The 25,922-nt window shown below is 42.4% G+C and overlaps 1 protein-coding gene and 1 non-coding gene across 3 annotated transcripts; one reads left to right on the plus strand and one right to left on the minus strand.

Moving 5' to 3' along the window:
• DNAJC8 (DnaJ heat shock protein family (Hsp40) member C8) lies at window positions 1–25,922 on the minus strand. Of its 2 annotated transcripts, XM_032863914.1 has the most exons (10): window positions 25,797–25,816; window positions 23,030–23,131; window positions 13,692–13,820; window positions 12,710–12,766; window positions 8,530–8,596; window positions 7,921–8,015; window positions 6,313–6,384; window positions 3,083–3,174; window positions 1,878–1,953; window positions 1–827 (listed from the first exon to the last, which is right to left on the minus strand). In XM_032863914.1, the coding sequence occupies exons 3-10, from the start codon at window positions 13,761–13,763 to the stop codon at window positions 705–707; spliced, it is 654 nt and encodes a 217-aa protein (XP_032719805.1). In that variant the 5' UTR covers window positions 13,764–13,820; window positions 23,030–23,131; window positions 25,797–25,816; the 3' UTR covers window positions 1–704. The 2 variants fall into 2 exon arrangements, with proteins under 2 accessions (XP_032719805.1, XP_032719804.1); XM_032863913.1 differs by lacking the exon at window positions 13,692–13,820 and having other exon boundaries at window positions 25,797–25,922.
• On the plus strand, window positions 21,565–21,693 carry LOC116871419. Its single transcript, XR_004383390.1, has one exon. It is a non-coding gene; the product is annotated as a small nucleolar RNA SNORA70 (small nucleolar RNA).

Consider the following 25,922-nt stretch of genomic DNA (forward strand, 5'->3'; position numbering starts at 1 on the left):
TTAGGGTATAAAAATTTATTCCATGTACAGAATATGACCGCTAACGAATGCAGACAGGCTAGGACACAACAATAGTGGGTGGGAGATGGCTAGCTCTTTGGAAAGTGAACAGGTTTGGGTGGCTCGGAGCCTCATGCCACGCAGAATGGTCAGTTAGAAGGTAGAGCACATGCCGAACACCGCAGGAGGTCGGGGCACTGAGCAGCTGCCCTGGGTGCCCGCTGCCTTCCCGGTCTGATCTGGGGCTTCAAAGGATGCCACGCTTGGAAGCAAGCAACTGAAGCGAAGGGGGTTCCTAAGGTGGGCCCAGGCTTGTCTCTGAAGTCACGGCAACACCATTTTAAGCAATATGTTTAATTGGATAATTTCCACAAACTATACACGAAGTTTCTAACCATCACAATTCAGTGAAGTACAAAACATTAAGTTACAGGCTGTGGGAAGAGAAGGTAACACTCACAGCGGCACCTTCCAATCCTGGTTGATCTAGGGGTAGGGGGTGGGGGAAGGTTTCGTTTTAAACTGAGCCCCTCATTTCAATGTACAAAAGAATTACTCTGATTGATATTAAATTGTATTGAAAACAAAATGGACAAAAAGCAACTACTACTCTATGTTGGGGTGGCAATGGGAGGAAAGAATGAGTCCTTCAAAGCAGGAGGGGAGACGCTGGGGGAAGGTTCCGTGGTGGTGAGCCCAGCTGGTCACTCACGCTGCTCCATTTTTACTTTCGGTGGTCTCAGGAAGGTCCGATTTTTCTTCTCTTTCTTCCCCTTTGTATTTGCTTGGAAGTTTCGCCAGCTGTCCACACGACCATCTCGACTTTCCTGAGCACAAAGGAGGTTTGGGATGAGGGAACTAGTGAACGAGAAGATGGGCCTGGACCTGCTCTGCCATCCCCAGAGCCCAGCCCGGCTCAGCCCCCTGGAATAAACCAAGAGTAGAACAGAGCAGAACTTTCCTCCCACTGCCACAGGCCCACAAAAAGTGGCATCCCACCCGCAGCAAGCAGGACCAGCTATGAGCTAGAAGAAGAGGATGACATCATCACAACATCTGCTGGGGATCTCAGGGCTGGAGAGTCAGCAGCTGCTACTTCCAGGGCCCACGAACCAGCTGCCTGCCGCACGCAGCGCTGCTACCATTTCACAAATGACAACCCTGCGGTTCAGAGGTCAGATCCCTTTCTCAAGGTCATACGCACAGCCAGCAGCACGGCCGCTCTTCCCACCGCACCTGCCTTCGGCCCCACGAACCTTGGACAGAGGCTCAAAGCCAGCACAGTGACCAGCCAGTTACGCTGAGAGGGCCACTAGGGTCTCTCCCGGCTTATCAGGAGACCTACTCATTCTCTCTCCCTGCATACAAGCAGGGGGACAGAAAACAGTCATCCACTCTGGTTAACCAGTCCCTAGCCTGAGACCTGAATGTTACAGAAGAAAAGACACCGAACATGGCTCAATTCAGGAAACTGGCTGCGTACCTGAAAAATGTAACCAGGGTATTAAAGAGGAGTCAAGTTCAAAAGCCGGGATATCAGGGTAACAAGAACCTCGAGTTGCTGCTAACAGACCTCTTAAGGAGGGCACCACTCCATGACTACTGCCTAATCTAAACGGGCAAAGCATTTTTCTCGAGCCCACTTGGCAGCTGTGCGTTCCATAATCTCTAAGATGCTGTTCAGGGACCCTCCCTGCCCTTGCCAAGGCCAGAGAGCGCACAGGCAGCTGAGCTAGGACTCGTTCTCCAAAGCTCCTGCTCCTCTTTCTCTGTTCCTCTGCCCCAGTCAGTCCCGGCAGTGCCCCAGGAACCAAGTCTCTATGCTGGGAAGTTTTCTTAGTCTGGAATGAGAATCCCTAACCACCCTGGAAACTTACCTCAAAGTTTTTCTGCCACTCCCTTTCTCGTTTGGCTTTTTCTTGAGCTTCAATCTCTTCTTCCCTTTGTCGCTTCCTAGGAAGAACCATACCAGAGTATTTACGTGATACTTAGAGATCCTCTTAACCATACAGGTTAAGCAATCTCCCCACAGAAGCAAGTATATAGAGTAAATCAGTTCCCTAGGGTTCTCTAAAAAATGACTGTCTGGAGAAGGCTCAGAGCCTTTTCACAAATGTTTCATCTAAAGCACACAGATGGGACCACAGGCAGGGCTACAGGGCAGGATATAAATACCCTCCTTACACAGACAGACGTGTTGCCAAGGCCCAGCCAACACCAATCGTAGGTTATGGGCTCTGTCTATAGGTTCAGGGTTTGGTCTGGGAGAAAGCCGTCTCGAGAACCCAGGCCGGCCTACTTCAGTAGAATGACCATAACAACAGCAGAGGTTCTTACTCAAGAGGATCTCTGGACAAGACCCAAACCCAAAACAAGGACATTTCACACAACCTCAACTAGCAAAACATGGTTACTGCTAAACACTAATCAACAATACAAAATACATAAATCAAGTTAACCTCAAGATTTCTGATAAGCAAGGGAAATCATACTTGGGGACAATAAATATACCGTAAGGGATTACACTACACAGTAAATACTACAGACTCGCCAAAGCTGCAGCCACTAGTCACACAAAAGGTTCTGGCCTCAGCAACTGCATATAGGGGCGCCTGGGTGGCTCAGTTGTTAAGCGTCTGCCTTTGGCTCAGGTCATGATACCAGGGTCCTGGGATTGAGCCCGCATTGGGCTCCCTGCCCAGTGGGGAGCCTGCTTCTCCCTCTCCCACCTCCCCTGCTTGTATGCCCTCTCTCACTGTCTCTGTCAAATAAACAAATAAAATCTTTAAAAAATAAATAAATAACGCTATAAACTCCAGGAAATCAGGAAGAAAACACACAGCACTCTTGATTAAAAACTACCTAAGGACAGGTCTATCTAATATATTCCAAAAGTCAGAGACAATTTCTTACCCTAGGGATTCCAAAGTTTGGCTGTTTCAGATAACTATTTTACACAGTTTCTTAAATGATATACTATATAATTCCTTGATTAGAAAAATCCTTCATTAAGAAAATCCCAAAGACCAATTTTGGTTAATCTAGGTATTTAGATGGATTAAATAAATAGTCTGATGCATACCTTTCATGCATCTCTTTGGCTTCTCTCTCTTTCCTTTTAATTTCCAGCTCGGCAAAGAGTTTCATGGTCTGTTTATATACTGCTTGTTTGAACTACAAGAAAATTAAGAACGAAAGAAAATAAAAGTCAGTATTTTACCAGTAACTTGAATCAAGCACTTGTAGACAGAGCCCCAGACAAAAAGCATGTTAGAACCGGCAAGGAAGAAAGATTTCAGAGAGAACTACTTAATGATGCTCCCTCCTGGGAGATAAGTAACATAATCGCCTAGGAGATCTTTCCACTTTCACCATGAGGATGATACGCAAGAAACTTGTTCTGGTGTAAAAACTCTGAAGAGAAAAAAACTTCTACCTGCTTATCACAACCATGTGGGAGGACCCTTTCTTCCAAAGAACCTCGAAAAAATAACTTTCATTCTTTCTTTTTGCAAATATCTTATAAATTACTCTGTGCCAGGCTCCCAGCCAGGTACTAGAAGTTGCTACCAAGCAGACCCATTTCAGGAGTCAGTTACTGACTACAGTGGAACTGTCAGAGCTATTAGTTATGTGTCCCCCACTCGCCATCATCTGTTCTTCTTCCATGTAAAATCCCTTATCTTTAGGTACCTGGTCACCCAACATAGAAGCCCATATTTCCTAGGCTTCCTTATAACTAGGTGTGGCCATGTAACTTAGGTTTTAGCCAATGGGACATAAAGAGAAATGATGCAGCAATTTCCTAGAATGTTCTTAGAGGGAATACATGTATCCTTCCTTGTCCCCTTCCTCTATTCTGCTGTTTGGCACATGGGTGAGGTGATGACACATTCTGGACTGTGAGGAGGGGGCGGCATCCTTGTTGGCAGAGCCACAGAGAGGAGAATGAGTCCTTGGATGACACGTGGTCCAGTGCTGCCGTACCAGAGGCCATCTTCCCAAAAAGACTATATTACACAGGACAGAAAACAAATCACTGTCTTGTTCAAACCACCATCATTTTGGGTCTCAGTTGTATGCAGTCGAACTTATACTCTAAGTAATGCGCAGATGGGGAAAAAAATTACACAATGTAAGACAGAAAACAGAACTATCTTTAAAACTTTTTCCCCCCAAAATACAAAGAAAAATAGAAACTAATCCATCATGCAGATTTCACAGAGCCTGAATCCCAAAAGCAGAGACACTGGAGCAAAGAGTAATATACAGGGGTGCCTGGGTGGCTCAGTGGGTTAAAGCCTCTGCTTTCGGCTCAGATCATGATCCCAGGGTCCTGGGATTGAACCCCGCATCAGGCTCTCTGCTCAGCAGGGAGCCTGCTTCCTCCTTTCTCTCTCTCTGCCTGCCTCTCAGCCTACTTGTGATCTCTGTCAAATAAATAAATAAAATCTTTAAAAAAAAAGAGTAATATACGAAGAGAAAGGGAAGTAAAGGAGCCCCAGAATTTGTCACTTCTTTTTAATACTGTTATCTGCCAGCCACTGCTCAATAAAAGCAACACTGACAAACCCCAGTCCCTAATAAGGACAAACATCAAAGGAGTGAAGGCATCTGTAAGAGTATTTCAGTATCTTTAAAGGCTCCAAACTCTCTTGGACGGATGGTTACTGATGACTGAATTCTTTATATTCTTCTGCTTTTTCCAAATGTTCTATCATTAGCATGTGTTCCTTTATAATCAGGGGAGGAAAAAAAAAGACAACTTATAAGTTAGGGTTCTTAAAAACTCAGGAGGACCAAGGAGTATTTATAACAGGGTCTTCAAAAAAGACCAGAGATCATTAAAGGAAAGGGAAGAGAAAATAAGACTGAGAAGAAAAAACTGAAATACTGGGACAGAGTAAATTCAAAACAGGTGGCTAGTGCAAAAGGTGACCTCACAATTCACAAGCAGTGTTACCACACAGAAGACGGGGCCAGTCACTGTCAGCAAAATCACTGAAGCAAGGAGTTGTAGGCAAGCTTCCCTAGCAAGACAGCTTCTCTCATATAAATCTTTAAAACCAAGGTAAGTAGGGGCACCTGGGTGGCTCAGCGGGTTAAGCCTCTGCCTCCAGCTCAGGTCACCATCTCAGGGTCTTGGGATCGGGCCCCATATCAGGCTCTCTGCTTGGCGGAGAACCCGCTTCCCCACCCCTCTGTCTGCCTCTCTGCCTATTTGTGATCTCTGTCCATCAAGTAAATAAATTAAAATCTTAAAAAAAAAAAACAAAACCCAATGGATGAAGCAATGTTCTCCGTTTCTCTGTAAATTATCACCTGGAGCACAGTGAGCACTCATGGCTGGTGGAAAGCCGTTCACTAGCTAGTTCGAGTCACTTGTGGTTACTCCCAAAGTGCTCTGTGCCAGCTGCAACAACTACTATGAGATTTAAATATCACAGAAATTGATGAATATGGTTATACAAATAAATGCTGGTTTCCTTTTAAAACTAAGTGGAATGCTTTAGAAAGACTCAATAAATGTTAAGTCCCTAAAAATAGGCATTGGGGGATGCCTGGGTGGCTCAGTCGGTTAAGTGTCTGCCTTCAGCTCAGGTCATGATCTCAGGGTCCTGGGATCGAGTCCTGCATCGGGCTCCTTGTTCAGCAGGGAGCCTGCTTCTCCCTCTTGCCTGCTGCTCTCCTGCTTGTGCACATACTAATAAATAAATAAAATCTTTAAAAAGAAAAAATAATCATAAAAAAATACATTAAAATACTGCTGTGAAATTAGGTACAGGTTGAGACAGCCAATAAAGACTGGAAAACAAATCATCCAGGTGGGCTTGCACTTCCGAAGGCCTTAGCTTGCTGCAGCCTCCTTACCCGGCAAAGCAATGAAGCTATTGTTCCTCTTTATGCAAAAACAAAACAAAACAACCAATGACTCATATACAGCTAGGATTTTGCTCTTGGGTTTTGCTTCACAAATACCTAAGTTTTGTTTCGCAAATACCTAAGTTTCAACGTACTGCAAAAAAGCATTAGAAATACAAACTATGGCTGATGCTGTGTGTGTTTTACAAAATAAAGTCAATGGCAAATGCCAATCAGCAGATACACACTGAAGGAAAAGGCCATGGCCCTATGACAAAAAAACAGGGCGAGGCTTAAAAATAGGTTCAGGGACATACATTTAAATATTTTAAGTTAAAACAAAATGTTTCCAGCACGTATGCGTCACTCCTTAGGCTTCCCTCTCTTGAACCCAGCAATCGGTGGGCTCAAGCTCAGGGGACAACGTGGCTTTTCCCAAATCTCACTCACCAGCTCAGGGTCGTCTTCCTCCACATTTGTAGGTTTTCCTTCCTTCTTTAATTGCTTTTTTCTCTCTTTCACCTAAAAAGAATGTTTTTCATCAAAAAATTGAGACTATCCATTGAGCTAAACAAAAATGGCACATGCACCTTCTGCAGGTACAGACATGACCAAAGGTTTACGTGGAAATAAAATGAGCCCCTGCCCCTCCCCCTCCACAACAACAATGCAATCAAAGGAGAACTACGAACCAGGGGTCCTTCCTCTAAACCTCATCTAAAATCCAATCCACCAGGAAGGATGGGAGGGGACCAGCAGTGAACTTGTCCCCAACTCATCAGATCCTAGGCCAGAGCCAAAAAGCCTTGGATACATTGAACAGATTATCCAACTCTCTTTCGCAGCTGGTAGTTGTGTTTATAGCAAAGAAAATGTATTTGTCAAGTTTTAGAACAAGCTACCAAATTTGTGGCATTAAGCTTAACGGTTCTCTGGTATTTCAACAACTGCATTACTGATCATTTTCACTGTGAAACCCCCTTAAACCAATCATATTAACTGATTTTTTTTATTGCGTTGGCCACCACTGAGACCTAAAAAACAAATTACATATACTCCTTCACACAAGAATGTCATTACTCTAATAATCATACACTACTGCTCCAGCGAAAAGCCAGCGCCTTCCAAGCTCAGAACAACCCTACTGCCACCTTGTGGCCAAAAAGCCTGAGGATGGCTCCTTTATAGGCAAAATACAGAGAAAAAGTAACTACCACAGGAATTTAAGGAGAATTTGTCAGGTCCTTTTCTGATTTCTACCAAAATCTGGCCTATAGGTACCACTTCCAACGTATGACCAACAAGGCCTAGTTATGGCCATCTTTCTCCTCCTTTTACTCATTTTCTTCATCTAAATTGGACTCATTATTATTATTATTGGTTATACAGTTCTGTTTCAGATTCCAAAGCACTTCAAAGAAAAGGTCACATTCATATTCACTCCCAATTGAAACAGCTCTTACAAATGGGCTCACAATTCTTGCCCAACAAGTAAAAAATTAAAACAAAGACCTTTCTTACCTCACATAAGCCATCTTAACACTTCCCACCACTAGGGAGATTTAGGCAATGCAAAAAAATAAAATCAACTATAACTGAACTTATTTTAGTTGAATCCTTCCCAAACCCTATTATTAATACAGATACGCACCTCCTCCTATTTTTAAAAAAATTTACTCACGACCCCTTGCCAATCTTTCTCAAGCCCACGTTCCAACCCCTTCACAGAGACAAGAATAAAAATCTTCATCATGGCTGCTCCACTCTTCCACTCTCAGAACTGGGTAATGTGACAACACTGTGAGGAGAGGGCAAGAGAGGACCTCTCTGTGCAGCCTGGGGCTGGCAAGGAAAGAGGGAAGGGCAGCCTCCTAGCCACTCCACATCCTGAGCTCTAGGGCACACCCTATTCATGAGCACCACAGCAAACTTTCGGAGACCAGATAAGAGGTCAAAAGTTATGCCAGTAGGTATTGCTATGTTAACATTAACCCTCCTGCAAGGTGCCCAAGGCTTGCTAATACTTCCTGTAAACACGGCAGCACTATAAATACTTACAGTGTGTTCCACGTATTCTTTTCCTGCCTGAATTACATCCAGGGCCCTCTTCTTTTGTTCCTGATCCAGTAGCAACTTGTAAGCTTTGTCCACAGCTAATGCAAAACATTGAAATTAACTGTTTCTGCAAACACCCTCTGAAAGTCTGAACTATACTCAGGCAGTGAAAATGGACTTGTGTCATCTAAAAGCATCCCCTACTTTGTTACATTATTTATTGTCGTTAAACTAATTTAAAAAACATACAACTATAGCAATGACTTTCCTTGCGAGCCTTGGAAAAAATTAAATATACCCTCAAGACTAAATACACCACATCTAGACTTAATTCAGTGATAAAATACTGCCAGTTATTTTTTTTATGTTCAAAAAAGAAAAATGATCCTACGTAGTAACAGTCTTGGCACGTAAAAGTTTTAACAAAGCAAAGTTAAGATCTATTTCTTAAACAGCAACATTCTGCTTTGGAACAATTGTTCTACTGAAAACCACAGCTTCTTCATGACCAGAAGACAAAACTGTAACATTCCTTTCTTGATCCAGGACAAGGAACAGTTAGTCCCTAGCATTGATAAAACAGTTCTTGGAAGCAGGTAAATTTACAAATACCTTCAAAAGCCTTTTGTGCTCTGTCAGCATCGTCTTGGTTTTTGTCAGGGTGCACCAATATGGATAACTAAAATAAGAGGAAAGGTAGGTTTGTCAACGAGAGGAACATTTAGTCACTCTTCACCTGCACTGTGCCAAAAGCTCTAAGGTGTTATGGAAAAAAAACACGGTCAGCTGGAAGCTTTTTCAACAATTTAATAAATATCATAAAATGTGCAGAAATACTGGTCCTTAAAATTCACCAGAAGGTCAATGCACAGCTGAGAGACATGTAGGGTTTTAATCACAAACTTAAGAACAAATAAAAGTCTCACATCAGCAGGACGCCATGAGGTTGCAGAAGAGAAACTGAGAAGCACCCGGTTCCTATCACATCCCTTATACCAAGCACTGAAGAGGCTAAAGCACATATGAGACATGATCTTTCCTAAAAGAACTTGTAATTTTAAGTGATGGTTCTCTTGTTGGGGGGTGGAGTGAGTACAGGGGGATGAGCTAAACAGGAGATGGGGACTAAGGAGCGCCCTGCAATGAGTACCAGGTGATGCGTGAAAGAGCTGAATCACTATATTGTACCTGAAATTAATATATGCTGTATATTAACTGGAAATAAAATAAAATCTTTGGGGAAAAAAAAAAGTAGTGGTTCTTAGTTCTGGCTGCGCTCCAACCCTGTAAAGCCTTTTTTCCTTAAGATTTTATTTATTTATTTATTTATTTATTTATTTATTTGCGAGAGCGCGCGAGCGCGCACACGAGCAGGGAGCAGGAGGAGAGGGATACACAGGCTCCCTGCTGAGCGTGGAACCCTTCTGGGCCTGATCCCACGACCCTGAGATCATGACCCAAGCAGAAATCAAGAGTCGGATGCCCAAATGACTGAGCCACCCAGGTGCCCACAACCCTGTAAAGCTTTTTAAAAATATAGGGCTACTTTTTTTTTTTTTTTAAGATTTTATTTGACAGAGAGAGATCACAAGCAGGCAGAGAGGCAGATAGAGAGAGAGGAGGAAGCAGGCTCCCTGCTGAGCAGAGAGCCCGATGCGGGGCTGGATCCCAGGACCCTGAGATCATGACCTGAGCCGAAGGCAGCGGCTTAACCCACTGAGCCACCCAGGCGCCCCACAGGTCTACTTTTTACCCTCAGAACCTCTGATGAGTCTCTGGCAACTGTACTTTCTAGACCTCTACTGGAGTGTTAATTTTGCTAGGTATGACAAGTAAGAAATGCAAGGAAATTTTTTTTTCTTGGGGGGACACATGATGACATTTTTGGGGTAAAGTAGCGTGTTGTCTGTAACCTACAACAATTCAGCCAAAAACACAGAGTTAATGGGGTGAACCGTTACACACAGATGATGAGTATATGGGTGTTCACTGTTCTACTCTTCCTTTTTAAAATATAATTTAAGTTTTTTATAATAAAAAAGTTAAAATAAAAAGCAAAAATCTCCAAGGTGTTATTTTCCGACAGCCAGGATTAAGAATCACTGACCTACTGTCATTGACAGACCAAAATCAACTAGTTGGAACAGTGGGACTGTGTTGGGGGAATGATACAAGTGGGAATCAAATGCTAAATCCAGGATTACTGGAGAGCCAGAATCCTGAGCTCTAATTCCAACTTCAGTCATCTTCCGGCTCTAAGACCTTGAGCAGTTCTCCTAGCCTATCTCTGTGCCAGTTTCCTTCTCTGTAAACAGGAAAATACCAGGTACCTCTGTCTTACTGGGTTCTTAAGGATGAAATACAAGTAAGAAACTTAACATACTGTCTAACACACACTGACAACAGTTAGCATATAATTATCATCATTATGTGCATTTTACAAATGTGGTAACAGGCACAGAAAGGTTGAAAGTAACTTGTTCAAACTGCTTATAAAGGCTATGGCCAAGACTGGAACCCAAGTCAAACAGGTGTAGGGCCCACACTTTTTCTTCTTTCTTTGAGAGAAAGAGAGTGTGAGCGCACACATGTATGCATGAGCGGAGTGAGGGAAAGGGAGAGAAGCAGACCACCCGCTAAGCACAGAGATTGATGTGGGACTCCAACTCACGACCCTGAGATCATGACCTGAACCAAAACCAAGAGTCAGATGCTTAATTGACTGAGCCACCCAGGTGCCCCGAAGGCTCACACTCTTAACTATTAGATCATATTAATGACTAAGAACTCTTATTGAGTTCTTTGTACAGCTACATAAATAGTTGTTCTGACTATGGATCTGAATGCTTGTTTATATTAAACTGGGAAAGACTGCTAATGCATTACAATAGGAAGCTTGAAATTTTAGAGAAAAAGAAAAAAAGCTGAATATAGGTGCAGAGTAGAACTCTATAAAAAGCTAGGAAATTATGGGGCGCCTGGGTGGCTCAGTGGGTTAAAGCCTCTGCCTTCAGCTCAGGTCATGGTCCCAGGGTCATGGGATCGAGCCCCACATGGGGCTCTCTGCTCGGCAGGGAGCCTGCTTCCTCCTCTCTCTCTGCCTGCCTCTCTGCCTACTTGTGATCTCTATCTGTCAAATAAATAAATAAAATATTTAAAAAAAAAAATCTTGGCTTAATAGTAGATCAGAAGATGATTATGAGTCAGCAAAGTGGGGGCAATTACAGTATCAAAGAAGCAGGCACAACACTGGATATTAACAAGTATGTCCTGGGCGCCGGGTGGCTCAGTGGATTAAGCTGCTCAGGTCATGATCCCAGGGTCCTGGGATCCAGCCCCACATCGGGCTCTCTGCTCAGCAGGGAGCCTGCTTCCCCCTCTCTCTCTGCCTGCCTCTCTGCTGGCTTGTGATCTCTCTGTCAAATAAATAAATAAAATCTTTTAAAAAAAAAAAGTATGTCCTGCAGGAACTGAGAATTATATTTAGCACTGGTTAGGTCCTCTTAAAATATGAAGAACATAAGAGATATAAAAAAGTTGGGTGAAGTTTAAAAAAAAAAAAAAGACATGAAATATACAGAAAATCCAATTAGTAAAGACAGGTTACAAAGAGTATGATTATTTAACTCCTAGAAGAAAAGGCTGGAGATTACTCAGCTATCAAAATTGGAAGCATTTTTTAAAAGGCTACTATAAAATTTTGTAAGCTCGGGTTATGAAACATCAGACTGGGAAGAAAGCACTCTGTATGAAACCAGGTATCTCTTGGGTACTTATTTAAGTTTGCAAAAGATAAAATAACTGAGGAAGGAGATCTTAAACAATTTAAAAACTGTTATGAAGGGCATCTGGGTGGTTCAGCATCTGACTCTCAGTTTCAGCTCAGGTCCCAGGGTCTTGAGATAGAGACCTGAGTCAGGGTTTGTGCTCAGGGGTAAGTCTGCTTGAGAATCCTTCCTCTCCCTCTCCTACCCCCTCTGCTCCTCCCTCCCTCAGCCTGCTTGCGTGTGTTCTCTCTCTAAAAATAAGTAAATAAAATTTAAAAAAAAAAAAAAAAGAAAAAAAAAAAACAAACCCTGTTACAAATCATTTAACATATTCTCCCTGGGAAGGCAGAGAATTAAGTTCTACTGTTCTATATTATATTTCTCCTGATTAAGGGGCTGGAAAGATTCATTTGGATATAAAATTCATTCTATTCAGAAGTCAAATTTGTTCTATTCTGCGCTCTGACTCCCAACCACATGCCTCAGTTTGAGAGTGGGCACGCTCCTGCTGTAACCTTCCCAAGTCTCTAAATGCAGCTGTCGCCGGGCTTTACAGCCTACCAACAAATCTACCACTGCCGGCAGTGTGAGTGTCAGAGGCAAGCCGTGGTCTTTAAGTGATGTACGAATTTTGTCACTATGAGGTGTGTTTTGTTTTGGTTTTTTTTTTAAGAGTTACACAGCCTTAAGGGTAAAGAAAGAAAAGCTAAGGGATACCTGGGTGGCTCCGTCAGTTAAGCGTCCGACTCTGTTTCGGCTCAGGGCATGAACTCAGGGTTGTGAGATCAAGCTCCGTGTCGGGCTCCCCACTCAGTGGGGAGTCTGCTTGAGAGTCTCTCTCCCTCTCCCTTTGCCCTTCCATGCCACCCTCTGCCACCTTTACACATGCATGCTCTCTATAATAAATAAATCTTTTAAAAAAATTAAATTTTGGCCCATAAGTCATAATAGAAGACCTAAGAGAATCATGTGCTTACTGTACTCCCAAATCAAACTCCATCTATTACAGGGGAACAGTACTGTACCTGTCGAAATCTCTTTTTTATTTCTTCATCTGTAACTTCAGGATCAATCTGAAGAACCTGAAAGAATCAAAATCAACACTGTAAAAGAGATTAAAAGAATTTATGAATTTAACAGGTATCGAGTAATTGTATATATTATAATCACCACCTAGAACAGTACTCAGCATTCCAGAACGGTACCTGGCACACAGTTCTAAAAAATGCTCAAGAAATATAAATGAGGGGTGCCCGACTGGCTCAGTCAGTAGAACATGCAACTGTTGTTCTTGGGGTCATGAGTTCGACCCCCATATTGCGTGTAGAGATTATTTTTTAAAAATAGAATATTTTTAAAAAGAAATATAAATGAGCAAATCAGTAACAGAATAATAGTTACACCACTTTAGGGTTCTCAATACAGTAGCTACTTTTATTCCATCAGCGGAATTTACCTTATACACAGAGACATGTTTCCAGATCATGTTGCATTTTCCCTTCGTTCATTATGGAAATTATCCCCCTACCCACCCCTACTTGTCTTTGCAAATGTGGGAAAAGCATAAACATGCAATAGGGAGAAAAATCAGGCTGGCTCCCTGATTTTCAATCCAGAAAGGTCTACTGGGCTCCATTTTATATCTGTAAATCACATGGGCCAATGGCTCTCAGTCGAGTGAACATCAGAATTGCCTGTGAAGACCTGTGAGTGATGCCTGGGCCCTACTCTAGAAAAGTCTAATTCCAACTCATTAGAACTGAGGTACAGCCAAATGGAAGCATCTGTATTTTTCAAGGAACCTTGATTTTTAAAAATAAATTTAATCATTCCTCTCCAAGCCTAGGTAAGCTGGTGTAGACAGTCCTCATCAAAGATCCTCACCCCAGCACCACAAATACATACATTCATTCAAACATCTATATAGTAGCTACTATCTGCTGAACACACTGCTATGTACTAGAAATGCAAAGATAAATAAACAGGGAAAACATATTTTTTAATTACCATATAATAAGTGCTTTGGGGGAAGGGAATGTTATATACAATTAAAGCAGATGATTTCACAGTGTAGTCCATGGATTCAACAGAGCACCTAGCATTTATTTACTTGGTATTCAAGGCCAGAGGAAGGTCCTGAAAGGGCAGAGGGTAAGAAGAGTTTGTTAGAAATTCAGAAGAGAAGGCCCCACTTCAGTACAACAAGATCCCCAAATGATCTGAATCTTTTCAAGTCTGAGAAGCATCAGCAAGAAATGATGGCATTTAGAAAAAAGTACATTTGAAGTTAGCAGAACTAGGGATCAGTTAGTAGTGGCGGGGGGGGGGCGGGGGGGGAGCAGCAGCAAAGAGGAAAAAAGTGAAAATAAACCTTGAAAGGAAAAATACATACTAGAAATTAAACTGCAAAGTAATCCACCAAGCTCAGTCAGATGCTTGCAGTGTTTTTTAAAAACCTGGTAACAAGTAACGTCAAGATTATTGCAAGCTTTCAAAACATTCCAACAGCCCACCTATAGTAATAAAGTTATTGGTAGACAGTGAAGCTGAACACCACTGCATTTGCCAGACTTTGGAAGGTTATGACAGAAGCATACCCACTCTCCAATGCTAGGCAGACATGCATTCAGGGTGAGGGAAAAGAAGAACTTTAAAGCAAAGAATTTTCAAGATTCCCTGTGTCCGCTCATGACTTCCCAAGGGAGAAAGGAATCGGGAGAAAAGTCACTCGAGAGGAAGTATGCAGCCATAAAAGATTTACAGACAAAGGGAAATAGCTGTACCTACACAAATATTTAGAAGAGAATTTTACCTTACCTTGGTTCTGGGGAAAAGAAATGTACTGGAGCAAACCAAAACCCAACAGACCCCAGGTGTCAATTATGAATGAGAAAGAAAACTTCCCACTTTGACACACCAAAAAAGCCTCCAATAAAGTTACAGCCCAGAGCTAACCATACCAAAAGGCAATTCATAAACCTTGACTGGTTCCCAAGTTAAACAAATAAAATAGCGATAACTGAGATTTGGGGGACAAACGGGGCTGCTTGAGTGTGGACTCCATTAGAATGATCATGTTAATGAATTAATGTTTTTCTTAGGTGTCGTGATGGTGTTGTGGTTACACAGAGATTTGTTCTTGTTCTGAGATGTGTGTAAATTATTTAGGCATGAAGCCTCACAAGTCTACAGCTCACTTTCAGATGATTTGGCAAAAATGAAGAAGGTATGTATATATACACGCACAAACACACACATACCAGCCTGAAGTTATTTTTCCAAGAGTTCTATCACAAGTGCACATGTGATCACAGGCAACAAATATTCACTGGGTGCCTTCAAAGCTAATCCAACCCCTTTCCTATCTTTAAGAGTTGGAGGTGCCATATGTGGAAATACAAAGAAAACAGTGGGCCTATCCCTGTGGCCCAACCCTCTCTGAAGCCAGCTTCCCACTCCGTACAAATTTTTGGAGCACAAAGGGCTACTAATCTCACGGAGTTTAACATCCATCAGGGGGAGAAGAGACAAGTAATAAGTAATTCTTCCAAACATGATAAATGGAAAAACAAAAACAAAAACAAAAACAAAACAAAACAAAACAAACAAACAAGATAAATGCCACATTACCGATATGGTTCTTAGGAAGCCCACAGATCTGTTCAGATTCTTGGAAGGTTTTCTGACCTCCTACTGTGTCTCAGGCTTTAGGGATACTACAATGAAGAATCTACAGTCTTATACCTCAGAGGGTTAACTAATCATCTCACATTAACAAAAATGCCTGACATTTATACAAGTTTCTGAATTCAATCTATAACAGCCTCCCTTGGGATCTTCCGCTTCAAACAGGAATCCAGTCTCTGTCCCATCTGACCTCCATGACCTGTTAATAACATGCAAGTACCAGAGTTCTTCGAGAGAAATACCTTTCCTTCCCAGGTACTTAATAAGACAGAAAAAAATAAAAGTCGGTGATGCTCCCTGCTGGCGTCTTTAAGTTATATCAAAATAAGGAACACAAAAAGCATAGGAATGAGCAGGGACACAGGTTCATCTAAGCTTTGGGAAGAAAGTGGGGAAGGGCCCTCAACCCAAGAATCACTGCAGAGCGCAGAAAAAAAGATGTTTGCGTAATGGCTGAAGGTTAGACATGTGTCCAAATAGGGAGCTGCAGAGATGGCAGGAAGGAAAAAAATGCTCCCTGTATAAGGACTTCTGAGAAGAGCCCTCAGACTCCCAGTCTACCTTCCTCCCTTTTCTGCCTGCTGCTCAGTAAGACAGTGTCTAGGAAGACCATTCACAATTCAGCTGACAACTGAGGTGACAGCCATGACTGCATTACTCTCCTTACTAGAAGACCAGGCGGCTTACCTCTCTAGAAAAATCGGATTCATTCAGATGGCTCAATAGTTGCGGCATGAGAAGCAAAGTCACTCAATTCCTGGGTCACCAGGAACACCTAAAGTTCTGACTTAGAGTCAAAAAAGCAACTTTATAAGAAGACTATGCCAATGAAGTCCACCCTATAAAGAAGCCAGCACATGTGTAGAAAATAGAAAAGACAAATATTCTAATGGATAGTCATGGAGTCCTGCCCATTCAAACACAATGTCCCATCTTCCCCAGTGTGTCAAGCTTAGCATATCTTTGTGTGAAGATGTATATATTCAAATACATACACACACACACACACTCATGCAGTCAACCCTTGAACAACACAGGTTTGAACTGTGTAGGTCAACTTACATACAGACTTTCTTTTCAATAAATACAGTATACTACTACAAATATATTTTCCTTTATGATTTTAATATTTTCTTTTATCTAGCTTATTATAGGAATACAGTATTTAATACATACAACATACAAAATATGTGTTAACTGATGTTTTATGTTATCAGTGAGGCTTCCGGTCAAGAGTAGTTATCAGCAGTTAAATTTTGGGGGAGTCCAAAGTTATACATGGATTTTTGACTGTGCAAGGGTTTACATGCCTAATCCCTGCATTGTTCAAGGGTCAACTGTATACATTATGCATACGTGTGTATATGTATGCATAATGTATATATACACTCAAACATACTTCCTATAATCAGGACAGGAGCTACGGGGCAGTAACTTCCAGAATCACAGTAACTAGTAGGGCATTAAAATCCAAGCCTTTATACTGGTCCCAGCAATCTGTCACTTCTTGTCAATCAGATCTCCAGAGGAAACATGAATTACCTTAACAAATAAATGGGTAAGTTACATGATCACATGTCCCCTTTTCATGATACTACGTACAATTTAAGAGTATGGTTAAACAAAAAGGAGGTACCATCAAATTCTTTATCACTTCTCAAACAAATATCTTCTCCATGCCCTTCCCAAAATCAAATCAAAAGTACTTTTTTAAAAGATTTTGTTTATGGGGTGCCTGGGTGGCTCAGTGGGTTAAAGCCTCTGCCTTCGGCTCGGGTTATGTTCTCAGGGTACTGCAATCGAGCAATCTCTGCTCAGCAGGGAGCCTGCTTCTCCCTCTCTCTCTGCCTGCCTCTCTGCCTACTTGTGATCTCTCTCTCTGTCAAATAAATAAATTTAAATCTTTAAAAATAAAATTAATTAAATAAATAAATAAATAAAAGATTTTGCTCATTTTTTAAGTAAACTCTACACCCAACATGGGGCTCGAACTCGTAATCCTGAGATCAAGAGTCGCAGGCTCTACCAACTGAGCCAGCCAGGTGCCCCTCAAAAGTACTCTTTAAGCTTTCCATCTTCCCCTTCCCTTTCTGAGCAATACAATACAAACACATTAAGTGAGGCCAGGCACTTAGACATCTACTAGTAGACATCTTCTCTGGGTGGGGCATCAAAATCTCCCAGAGCAGTGCCAAAGCCCATCTGGGATGAAGACAGTGGTGACCACACAGGGAGTAGTGGCCAGTCACACAGTGGTGGAGCACAAACAGGTGAGAAGAGTATCCACACAAAAGGGCAGCCAGACATGGAGGTACAAAGTGGGTTAAGAAGGGCACCTCAGTGGACAAGCAGCCTGGCATAAGGTGTTAATACCTAAGCAGTAAGACTGAACATGGGAAGGTAGCCAAGTACAGGGTATCAGAGCCCAAGGGGGATAAGCAAGGCTTCCACATGGAAGCAGAGCCACTGGGTATTTGAGACTGAGCAGGGTCCACAAGGGAAGGTGGCCTGGCACAGAGTACAGGAGCCCAAGCAAGAACATCTTCACAAAGGCATGGCCTGGCATGGGAAACCTGTGCTTGGTGAGGTGGGTTTCCATGTAGGAGGGCATCCACTGTAAGAAGGCAGCCCAACAAGAGGTGTCAGAACCCAAGCAGGATGTAGAGAGCATTTGTATCGAAGTAGGCTGGTGCGGAAGTTGGAACTGAGCAGAGTGAAGATACCTCCACGCACAGGGGTGACCTGGAGCATGCAGTTAAAGCCCAAGTAAGATGAGGAGGGTGTTCTCATAGGAAGTTAGCCTAACACAGGGTGTCAAACCCAGAGCAGGGTAGGAAGACGCCTGCTTGATGAGGAGGATGCTGGACTCCCCAGGGGTAGAGGGCAAGCACAGGGAGCCTGGGCTGGGTGAGGAACGCACCTACATAGAAGGGTAAGCTGGCATGGGAGTTTTGAGCTCAGGTATGGTGGGAAGGGTTTTTGCTCAGTAAGGCAGCCTAGTGTTGGTGTCAGAATAAAGCAGGGTGAGGAGGGCATTCACAAGAGGGAGGGAATGGCAGCTGGGAGATCAGATGCAAATAGGAAGATCAATTAAATTTTTGTTGAAGATTTTATTTATTTATTTGACAGACAGAGATTACAAGTAGGCAGAGAGGCAGGCAGGGAGAGAAAGCAGGTCCCTGCTGAGCAGAAAGCCTGATGCGGGGCTCAATCCCAGGACCCTAGGATCATGACCGGAGCCGAAGGCAGAAGCTTTAACCCACTGAGCCACCCAGGCACCCCGGAGATTAAGTAAATTAAAAAAAAAAAAAAAATTTATATATATATATATATATATATATTTATGATAAGGAGAGCTCAAATTATCACTACAAAAAGGAACCACAAGCATGGAAAGGGAAAAAAATAAGAATAAACTCTGTAGTGTTAGATTGAAATTGGATGCAAATACATGTATATACACATGTATGCAAATGCACCAGCGTGTGGGCACACACATGCACACACACTCACCCAATCCTTGGCCCTATCTACCAAGAGGGTCTAGGGGCAGTGACATTCCCAACAGCAATGAGTACACTTAGCACCCCTATCTTGACTTCTAAATACATCCTTCACTAAAAGGAACCAGAGCTCCTCACTAAAACGATTTATTTTAGGCGGAGTGAGGAAAAGTACAAGAGTGCCTAGTAATCAAAGAATGATGAAGACATTTTGAAAGATAGGATCTGGCTTGAAAGGTAACCTACTCACCAAATTTGGGACAACCTGATCAATAAAATAAATAATATCAAAATATAACACAGTGAATAAAATAGGAAAGCCTCAATCTATACTAATAAATGAATAAATTGAAACTCTGATAAGGAGAGGGTATTTACAGAGTCTCAAAGTACCTCCCCATAAAATAGTTATTACAAAGAAGGATAAAAGTAACTTCATGAATAAATATAGCTGTTACCTCTTGAAGTGGTACGGTTAACATCATTAGTCATGGGATAAGGCTAATGGAAATATCATGTACTTTATAAGTTGCAAAGAGAAGAATATAGTATCACTTCTGTGATACTCCTGCCAACATAGCATAAACTGAATCCAGTTGAAGAAACATCAAACAAAACTCAAATTGAGAGATATGCTCTAAAATAACTAGCCTATAATCTTCAGAAACAGTAAGGTCACCAAAGTTAAGGAATTGCTGAGGAACTGTTCCAGGCTGAAGGCTAAAGGGACATGACAACTAAATTTAACAGTTGATTCTGGGCTGGATCCTTTTGCTACACAGGACATTACTGAGACAACAGGCAAACTGAATGGGGTCTGAGAACTACATGGTAACAATGTTATCGGTGTTTGTTTCCTGATTTTTATGGTTATATTGTGCTTCAGGAGGAGAGTGTCATCTATAGGAAAAATACATCGAAGTACTGCAGGGCAAAAGGGCAGCAATATGGACAACTTAGTACCAGATAGTCTAAGAAAGTCTTCACGGTACACTCCTACCCTTTCCACAAATCTGAGATTGTTTTAAAATATAAAAACTCTTGGGGCGCCTGCGTGGCTCAGTGGGTTAAAACCTCTGCCTTCGGCTCAGGTCATGATCCCAGGGCCCTGGGATCGAGCTCCGCATTGGGCTCTCTGCTCAGCGGGGAGCCCGCTTCCTCCTATCTCTCTCTGCCTGCCTCTCTGCCTACTTGTGATCTCTGTAAAATAAATAAATAAAATCTTTAAAAAAAAAAAAAAGGTTTTTAATACTCAGTGTTTTTATAAGCTGTAACAATATTCATGCCAAAATTTAGTGGTAAGCTATTAGAAACTAGTTTAAATATCCTACAATAAAGGAATTACTTAAATAATAATTATAAAGACTTTCAGAAATGTATCTACTGCTTCTAGTAACAAGGTCTGGGGAAGGGGCGGCAGGCACCATGTCCAGCTGTGAAGGTGGGGAGAGAAAGCTCCCGAAGCAGCCCAAGAAATAGGACAAAAAGATGGACAAGGAAGATACAGCATTCAAGCAGAAACAGAAAGAGGAGCAAAAGAAACCTGAGGAGCTAAAATCAAAGGCCACAGGTAAAGGCCCCCCAGCTACACGTGGAATTAAAAAAACTGGCAAAAAGTAAGCTGTTCCTTGTGCCAGAGGCAATGATGATCTTTAATTCCATTCCTGTTTAAACATCTAGATTCCTTGTCATAGCATCTGTTGCTACCTATAGCTGCAATGAAGTTTTGTCTTAAATCCTGTTGTACGCTTAAGGATAAACTTTTATTAAAAAAATAATCAATCATAAAAAAGAAATGTACACAAATATGTATTTTATATAGTACAGCATTTAAAATATTAAGAATGAAGTGCATCATCCTCCTTGTTTTAAAATAAAACTTTGTTTTTTTCTTTAAGTAGGCTCCATGCCCAGCATCATGGGACTTGAACTCATGACCTTGAGATCAAGACTTGAGCTGGTATCAAGAGTTAGTTGCCCAATCAACTGAGCCACCCAGGTGCCCCTAGAATAAAACATTTAAAATACCTGATGTATAAACAATTAAGAGTGGGTATTTCTCTTAGGTGGGATTACACGTGATTATTCTTGCTTTCTTTAAAATTTTTTTTTTAAGATTGTATTTATTTGTTTGACAGAGTTCACATGAAGGCAGAAAGGCAGGCGGGGCGGGGGGAAGCAGGCTCCCCACTGAGCAAAGAGCCCAATGCGGGGCTCAATCCCAGAACCCTGAGATCATGACCTGCGCCGAAGGCAGAGGCTTAACCCATTGAGCCACCCAGGTGCCCCTTCTTGCTTTCTTTATATTTCAAATCTTTATAAGACATATGGTTTACTGGGGCACCGGGGTGGCTCAGTTGGTTAAGCACTTGCCTTCAGCTCTGGGATCATGACCTGAGCGGAATGGAAGCCCGTATCATTCTTCCTCTCTCTCTACCTGCCACTCCCATGCTTGTATTCTTTCTCTCTGTCAAATAAATGAATAAAATCTTGGGATGCCAGGGTGGCTCAGTCGGTTAAGCATCTGTCTTTGGCTCAGGTCATGGTCCCTGGGTCCTAGGATCAAGTCCCACATCGGGCTCCTTGCTCAGCGGAGGGCCTGCTTCTCCCTCTTCCACTGCCACTTCCCCTGCTTGTGCCCTCTCTCTCTCTGACAAATAAATAAATAAAATCTTTAAGTAAACAAATCTGTCCAGCCATTAAGCTGACTGTGCTCTTTCTCCATAGAGGTCCAGTATGCCACGGCTGCAAACAGTAGCCTCCTTGGTTATTCAGCCTGTTGATTGTATGGGTTTCCCTAAGGGACCTTGGAGACAGTCCCTTCCAGTGAACATGGAGGTCTGACCTCATGCTATCTCCAAGCTAGGCTGTAGAGAGGTATGCAGGGTGCTACGGAAAGCCCCAGGGCACAGAAGCCAGGGTCCACATTAGCCAAGTCATCATGCCCATCCACAGCAAGTTGCAGAACAAGGAGCAGAGATTCAGGCTCCACGCAGGGCCAAGTTCAAGTTCCCTGGCCGCCAGAAGATCCACATCTCCAAGAAGTGGGGTTTTACTAAGTTTAATGTGGATAAATTTGAAGACATGATGGCTGAAAAGCAGCTTATCCCAGATGGCTGTGGGGTCAAATACGTCCCTAATCGTGGTCCCTTGGACAAACGGAGGGCTCTGCACTCATGAGAACCTTGGCACTGACCCCTCCCTATTCATGCCCTCCCATATATCCTACTTCCTGTCAAAAACAAACAAATAAATAAATAAAATCTAAAAAAAAAAAGAAATATGGTTTACTTTCATAATTAAGAAAAGTTTTAAAATAAAACGAGGGCCACCTCGGTGGCTCAAGATGTTAAGCACCTGCCTTTGGCTCAGGTCATGACCCCAGATTCCTGGGCTTGAGCCCTACATCTGGCTCCCTACTCCCAGGGAAACTGCTTCTCCCTCTCCTCTCGGCTCATGCTCTCTCTTGCTATCTCTTTCTCTCTCTCTCTCTCTCTAATAAATAAAAATCTTTTAAAAATAAATAAAATGGGGCGCCTGGGTGGCTCAGTGGGTTAAAGCCTCTGCCTTCAGCTCCGGTCATGATCCCAGGGTCCTGGGATGGAGCCCCATGTCGAGCTCTCTGCTCGGCAGGGAGCCTGCTTCCTCCTCTCTCTCACTCTCTGCCTGCCTCTCTACCTACTTGTGATCACTGTCTGTCAAATAAATAAATAAAGTCTTTTAAAAAATAAATTAATTAAATAAATAAATAAATAAAATAAGAAAACTAAGGAAACCCAAGAAGTATATTTGCTTGTCTACAACCTTATGATCATTTTTTGGTCATTGAGTTTTTAATACTTATTACTGCAGTAAAACAGAAAAGCTGTAATAAGCAAACTAAATCAAGATCCTAAATTTGTCAAGGCTAGCTATCCCTTCACATCTGAAAATGAAGACCTATATATCTGGGTTGGTAGAAGATGGAGAATATGTAACAAGGTAAAGACCATCTCATTTTCCTTAACATTATGCCTCTCAACCTCTGCTCACAATAAAACCATCAAATCTCAGTTCCAACTATAAGACAAATTAATTGTGTGTTCTGCTGTAAGTCGGTCTGCAGGTATGCAAAGCTCCCCCATCACAAAGCCGCAGCAACATGAGACAGCTCACCTCAAATGGGTTCAAATTGAAGTAGGAAGAACCAGGACGGGTCAATCTTTCAATCTGATTTTTGGATGTTAGAACTGAATCTCTCTTCTCTATCTGTTTCACCTAAAATGAAGGGAGATAAAAATTTTATTAGTAAAGTTCAATAATAAACTCTGAATTGTCATCTTAAGAAGCTACTGACATGTTCAGCAAACATTTGTTTACATGTGGAAGACAGTTTGCCAAATGTTTTGGGAATAATTACAATAGCTATCATTTACTGAATTCTAAAAATGTAAAAACTTGACACATAGTTATTCCTCCCAACCATCCTATACAGTAAATATTCCTATTATCCCCATTTTACAGATAAGAAAACTGAGACTTAGAGAGGTTAACTGACTTGTTCCCAACTACTCAACTTGCAAACAAGAATTTTAACTGCAACAGTTTGAGGAACCAAGAATATTCAAACATAAATATATCACAGCCGCAACTTTCAAAAAGCTTCCACTGTAATGATGGAAAATGTACCTGTGCTGTTCATATTTAATTTATAACTTTTTATTTAAGAAAAATACAATCACACTGAAATACATACTGAAAACAGCATTAAAAAAGTATATGGGAGGGGCGCCTGGGTGGCTCAGTGGATTAAAGCCTCTGCCTTCGGCTCAGGTCGTGATCCCAGGGTCTTGGGATCGAGCCCCACATCGTGCTCTCTGCTCAGCAGGGAGCCTGCTTCCTCTGGCCTCTCTGCCTGCCCCTCTGCCTGCTTGTGATCTGTCAAATAAATAAATAAAATCTTAAAAAAGAAAAAAAAAAGTATATGGGAGAGGTAAGTAACTCTGCTTACCAAACTCAAATAGAGTTAGGAAAATCCCTGGCCCAGGTGCTCAATCGGTTGGGGACCCAACTCTTGATTTCCACTTGGATCATGATCTCAGGGTCCTGGGATCAAGCCCTGTGTCCCATTCTGCACTCAATGCAGAGTTTGCTTGGGATTCTTTCTCTTTCCCTCTCTCTGCCCCTCCCCACCCAAATAAATAAATAAATAAAATCTTAAAGAAAGGAAAAGGGAAAAGGAAAAGAAAAAGAAAAACCCCTGACCCAAAGACAATGCTAAGGAGAACAAGCACCAAGCAGTGCCAGGTAAACATCCTTGGCGCCACTGTCAAAGCTGTAATACTAGTTAAAATGTATCACTGGTATGTTATATTCCACCTTTATTCCTATGGCCAAAAGGAGTTTGGAAATAATTTCAGTAACATAAAAAGCCATTCCTTCTCAGTATCTTCCCTCTTCACTTTCTTTAAGATAGCATGCCACTCCCTACTCCCCATACTCTATCTCCTTTCTCAGACTTATTTTTCCTCATAGCACTTATCACTACCTGACACTACATTGTACATGTTTGCTTATGCTTATCCTTCTCTATACAATGCAAGCTCTAAGAAAACAGGATTTTTCTCTGTTGTCCACCAACATACCTCTAGCACCTAAACAGTACACTAGTACGTGTCAGGTACCCAATAACACTGATTGAATGATGACTGAAGGGTCCTCCTTTAGGTACTTTCTCTCATTCAATTCAAACAAACAGGATTGCTTTTCTTTTTTCTTTTCTTTCTCTCTTCAACTAAGAGATGGTAAGTGAAACAATTTCCTGTGCAACCGCAGAGCAGTCATTAGAGGTCAATAAATTTTGGTACCAGTTTATCAATATTTTCAAGTTAACTGGGCATCTCAAAAGGACAAACTATAAAAGTTGTACTAACTCCATTTTTAAATTTAATACTTTGGAGAAACTACTATGTAACAAACACTGTTAAAAATAAAAGATAAAAGATAAATGTGACATAGTGCTGAACTGAGTAGCTCACAGCCTAGAGGGGCAAAATTCCATTCCTCAAACCCATGCCAATTCACAGAGGTCCATCTTCAGCTTTAACTCTTAGACCCTTTCTGAAACACTAACTCGTTTAACCTTCATAAAACTCGTTTTAATATTCTCTTCGCTTTACAGAAGTGGAAATGGAGAATCTGAAAAAATGCCTTGAAAAAAATTCAACCACAGTCCAATTAACTGCCTTTCAAAAATCCAATCCAAGGTCCTCTGACTCCAAATGGTATGCTTTTCTTTCACTTATTCAACAAATATTTACCAAGCAATCACTATGTCCTAGGTCCTGGAAATGCAACAGTAATCGAGGCTTCGACCAAACTGACTCCAGTCCTAACATGATACCAAGCTGTTACTTGCTTTAGGACCCAGAACAAATTATTTCACCTCCCCAAACCTCAGCATCTATAAAACAGAGATAATGCCTACCTGGCATGATGCATAATGCCTGGCGTTCGCGAATGGCAAAAATAACCACTAATACAACTCATTACAGAGCACTAAGAGGGAAGAGTGCTTCCGTTTAGAACAAAAATGAGGCCCAAGACAGTTAAGTCGCCCCCAAGAACGCCAGCTTCTGCCAGCCCCTACCAGGCTCTGACTCCGCGGACTTGGGGACCTCTGCACGCGCCCTGGCACTTCGCTGGCCACACTCGTCGTCTACCCGCAGACGTCGGACCCTGGCCCCTTTTTCGATGCCCAAGGGATTCCCCAAGCAGCTATCAGGCAGAGACTAACACACACCCCCAGCCCCCCGCCTCCCCGAAGGCCAGACAGGAGGAGCCGCCCAACGGTCCAGGCCAGAAAGACCACCGCCTTTGCCCGCTGGGAAAGCAGGACCGGACGGAGTCACCCCGGGGCCACTACTCCTCACTCGGTGTTCACCTCACTGTAGAAGGTCATAAATGCTTCCTCGGTGCTCCCTCCGCCAGCCGAAGCCCCGCTTTCTCCTGGAGCCGCCATTTCCCCGGCCCAGCAACCACGTGACTCCCCTGCGCAAGCGCAGCCTCC

The sequence above is a fragment of the Lontra canadensis genome, unplaced genomic scaffold, assembly GCF_010015895.1.
Source record: "Lontra canadensis isolate GAN:19392208 unplaced genomic scaffold, GSC_riverotter_1.0 scaffold25, whole genome shotgun sequence".
Taxonomy (NCBI): domain Eukaryota; kingdom Metazoa; phylum Chordata; class Mammalia; order Carnivora; family Mustelidae; genus Lontra; species Lontra canadensis.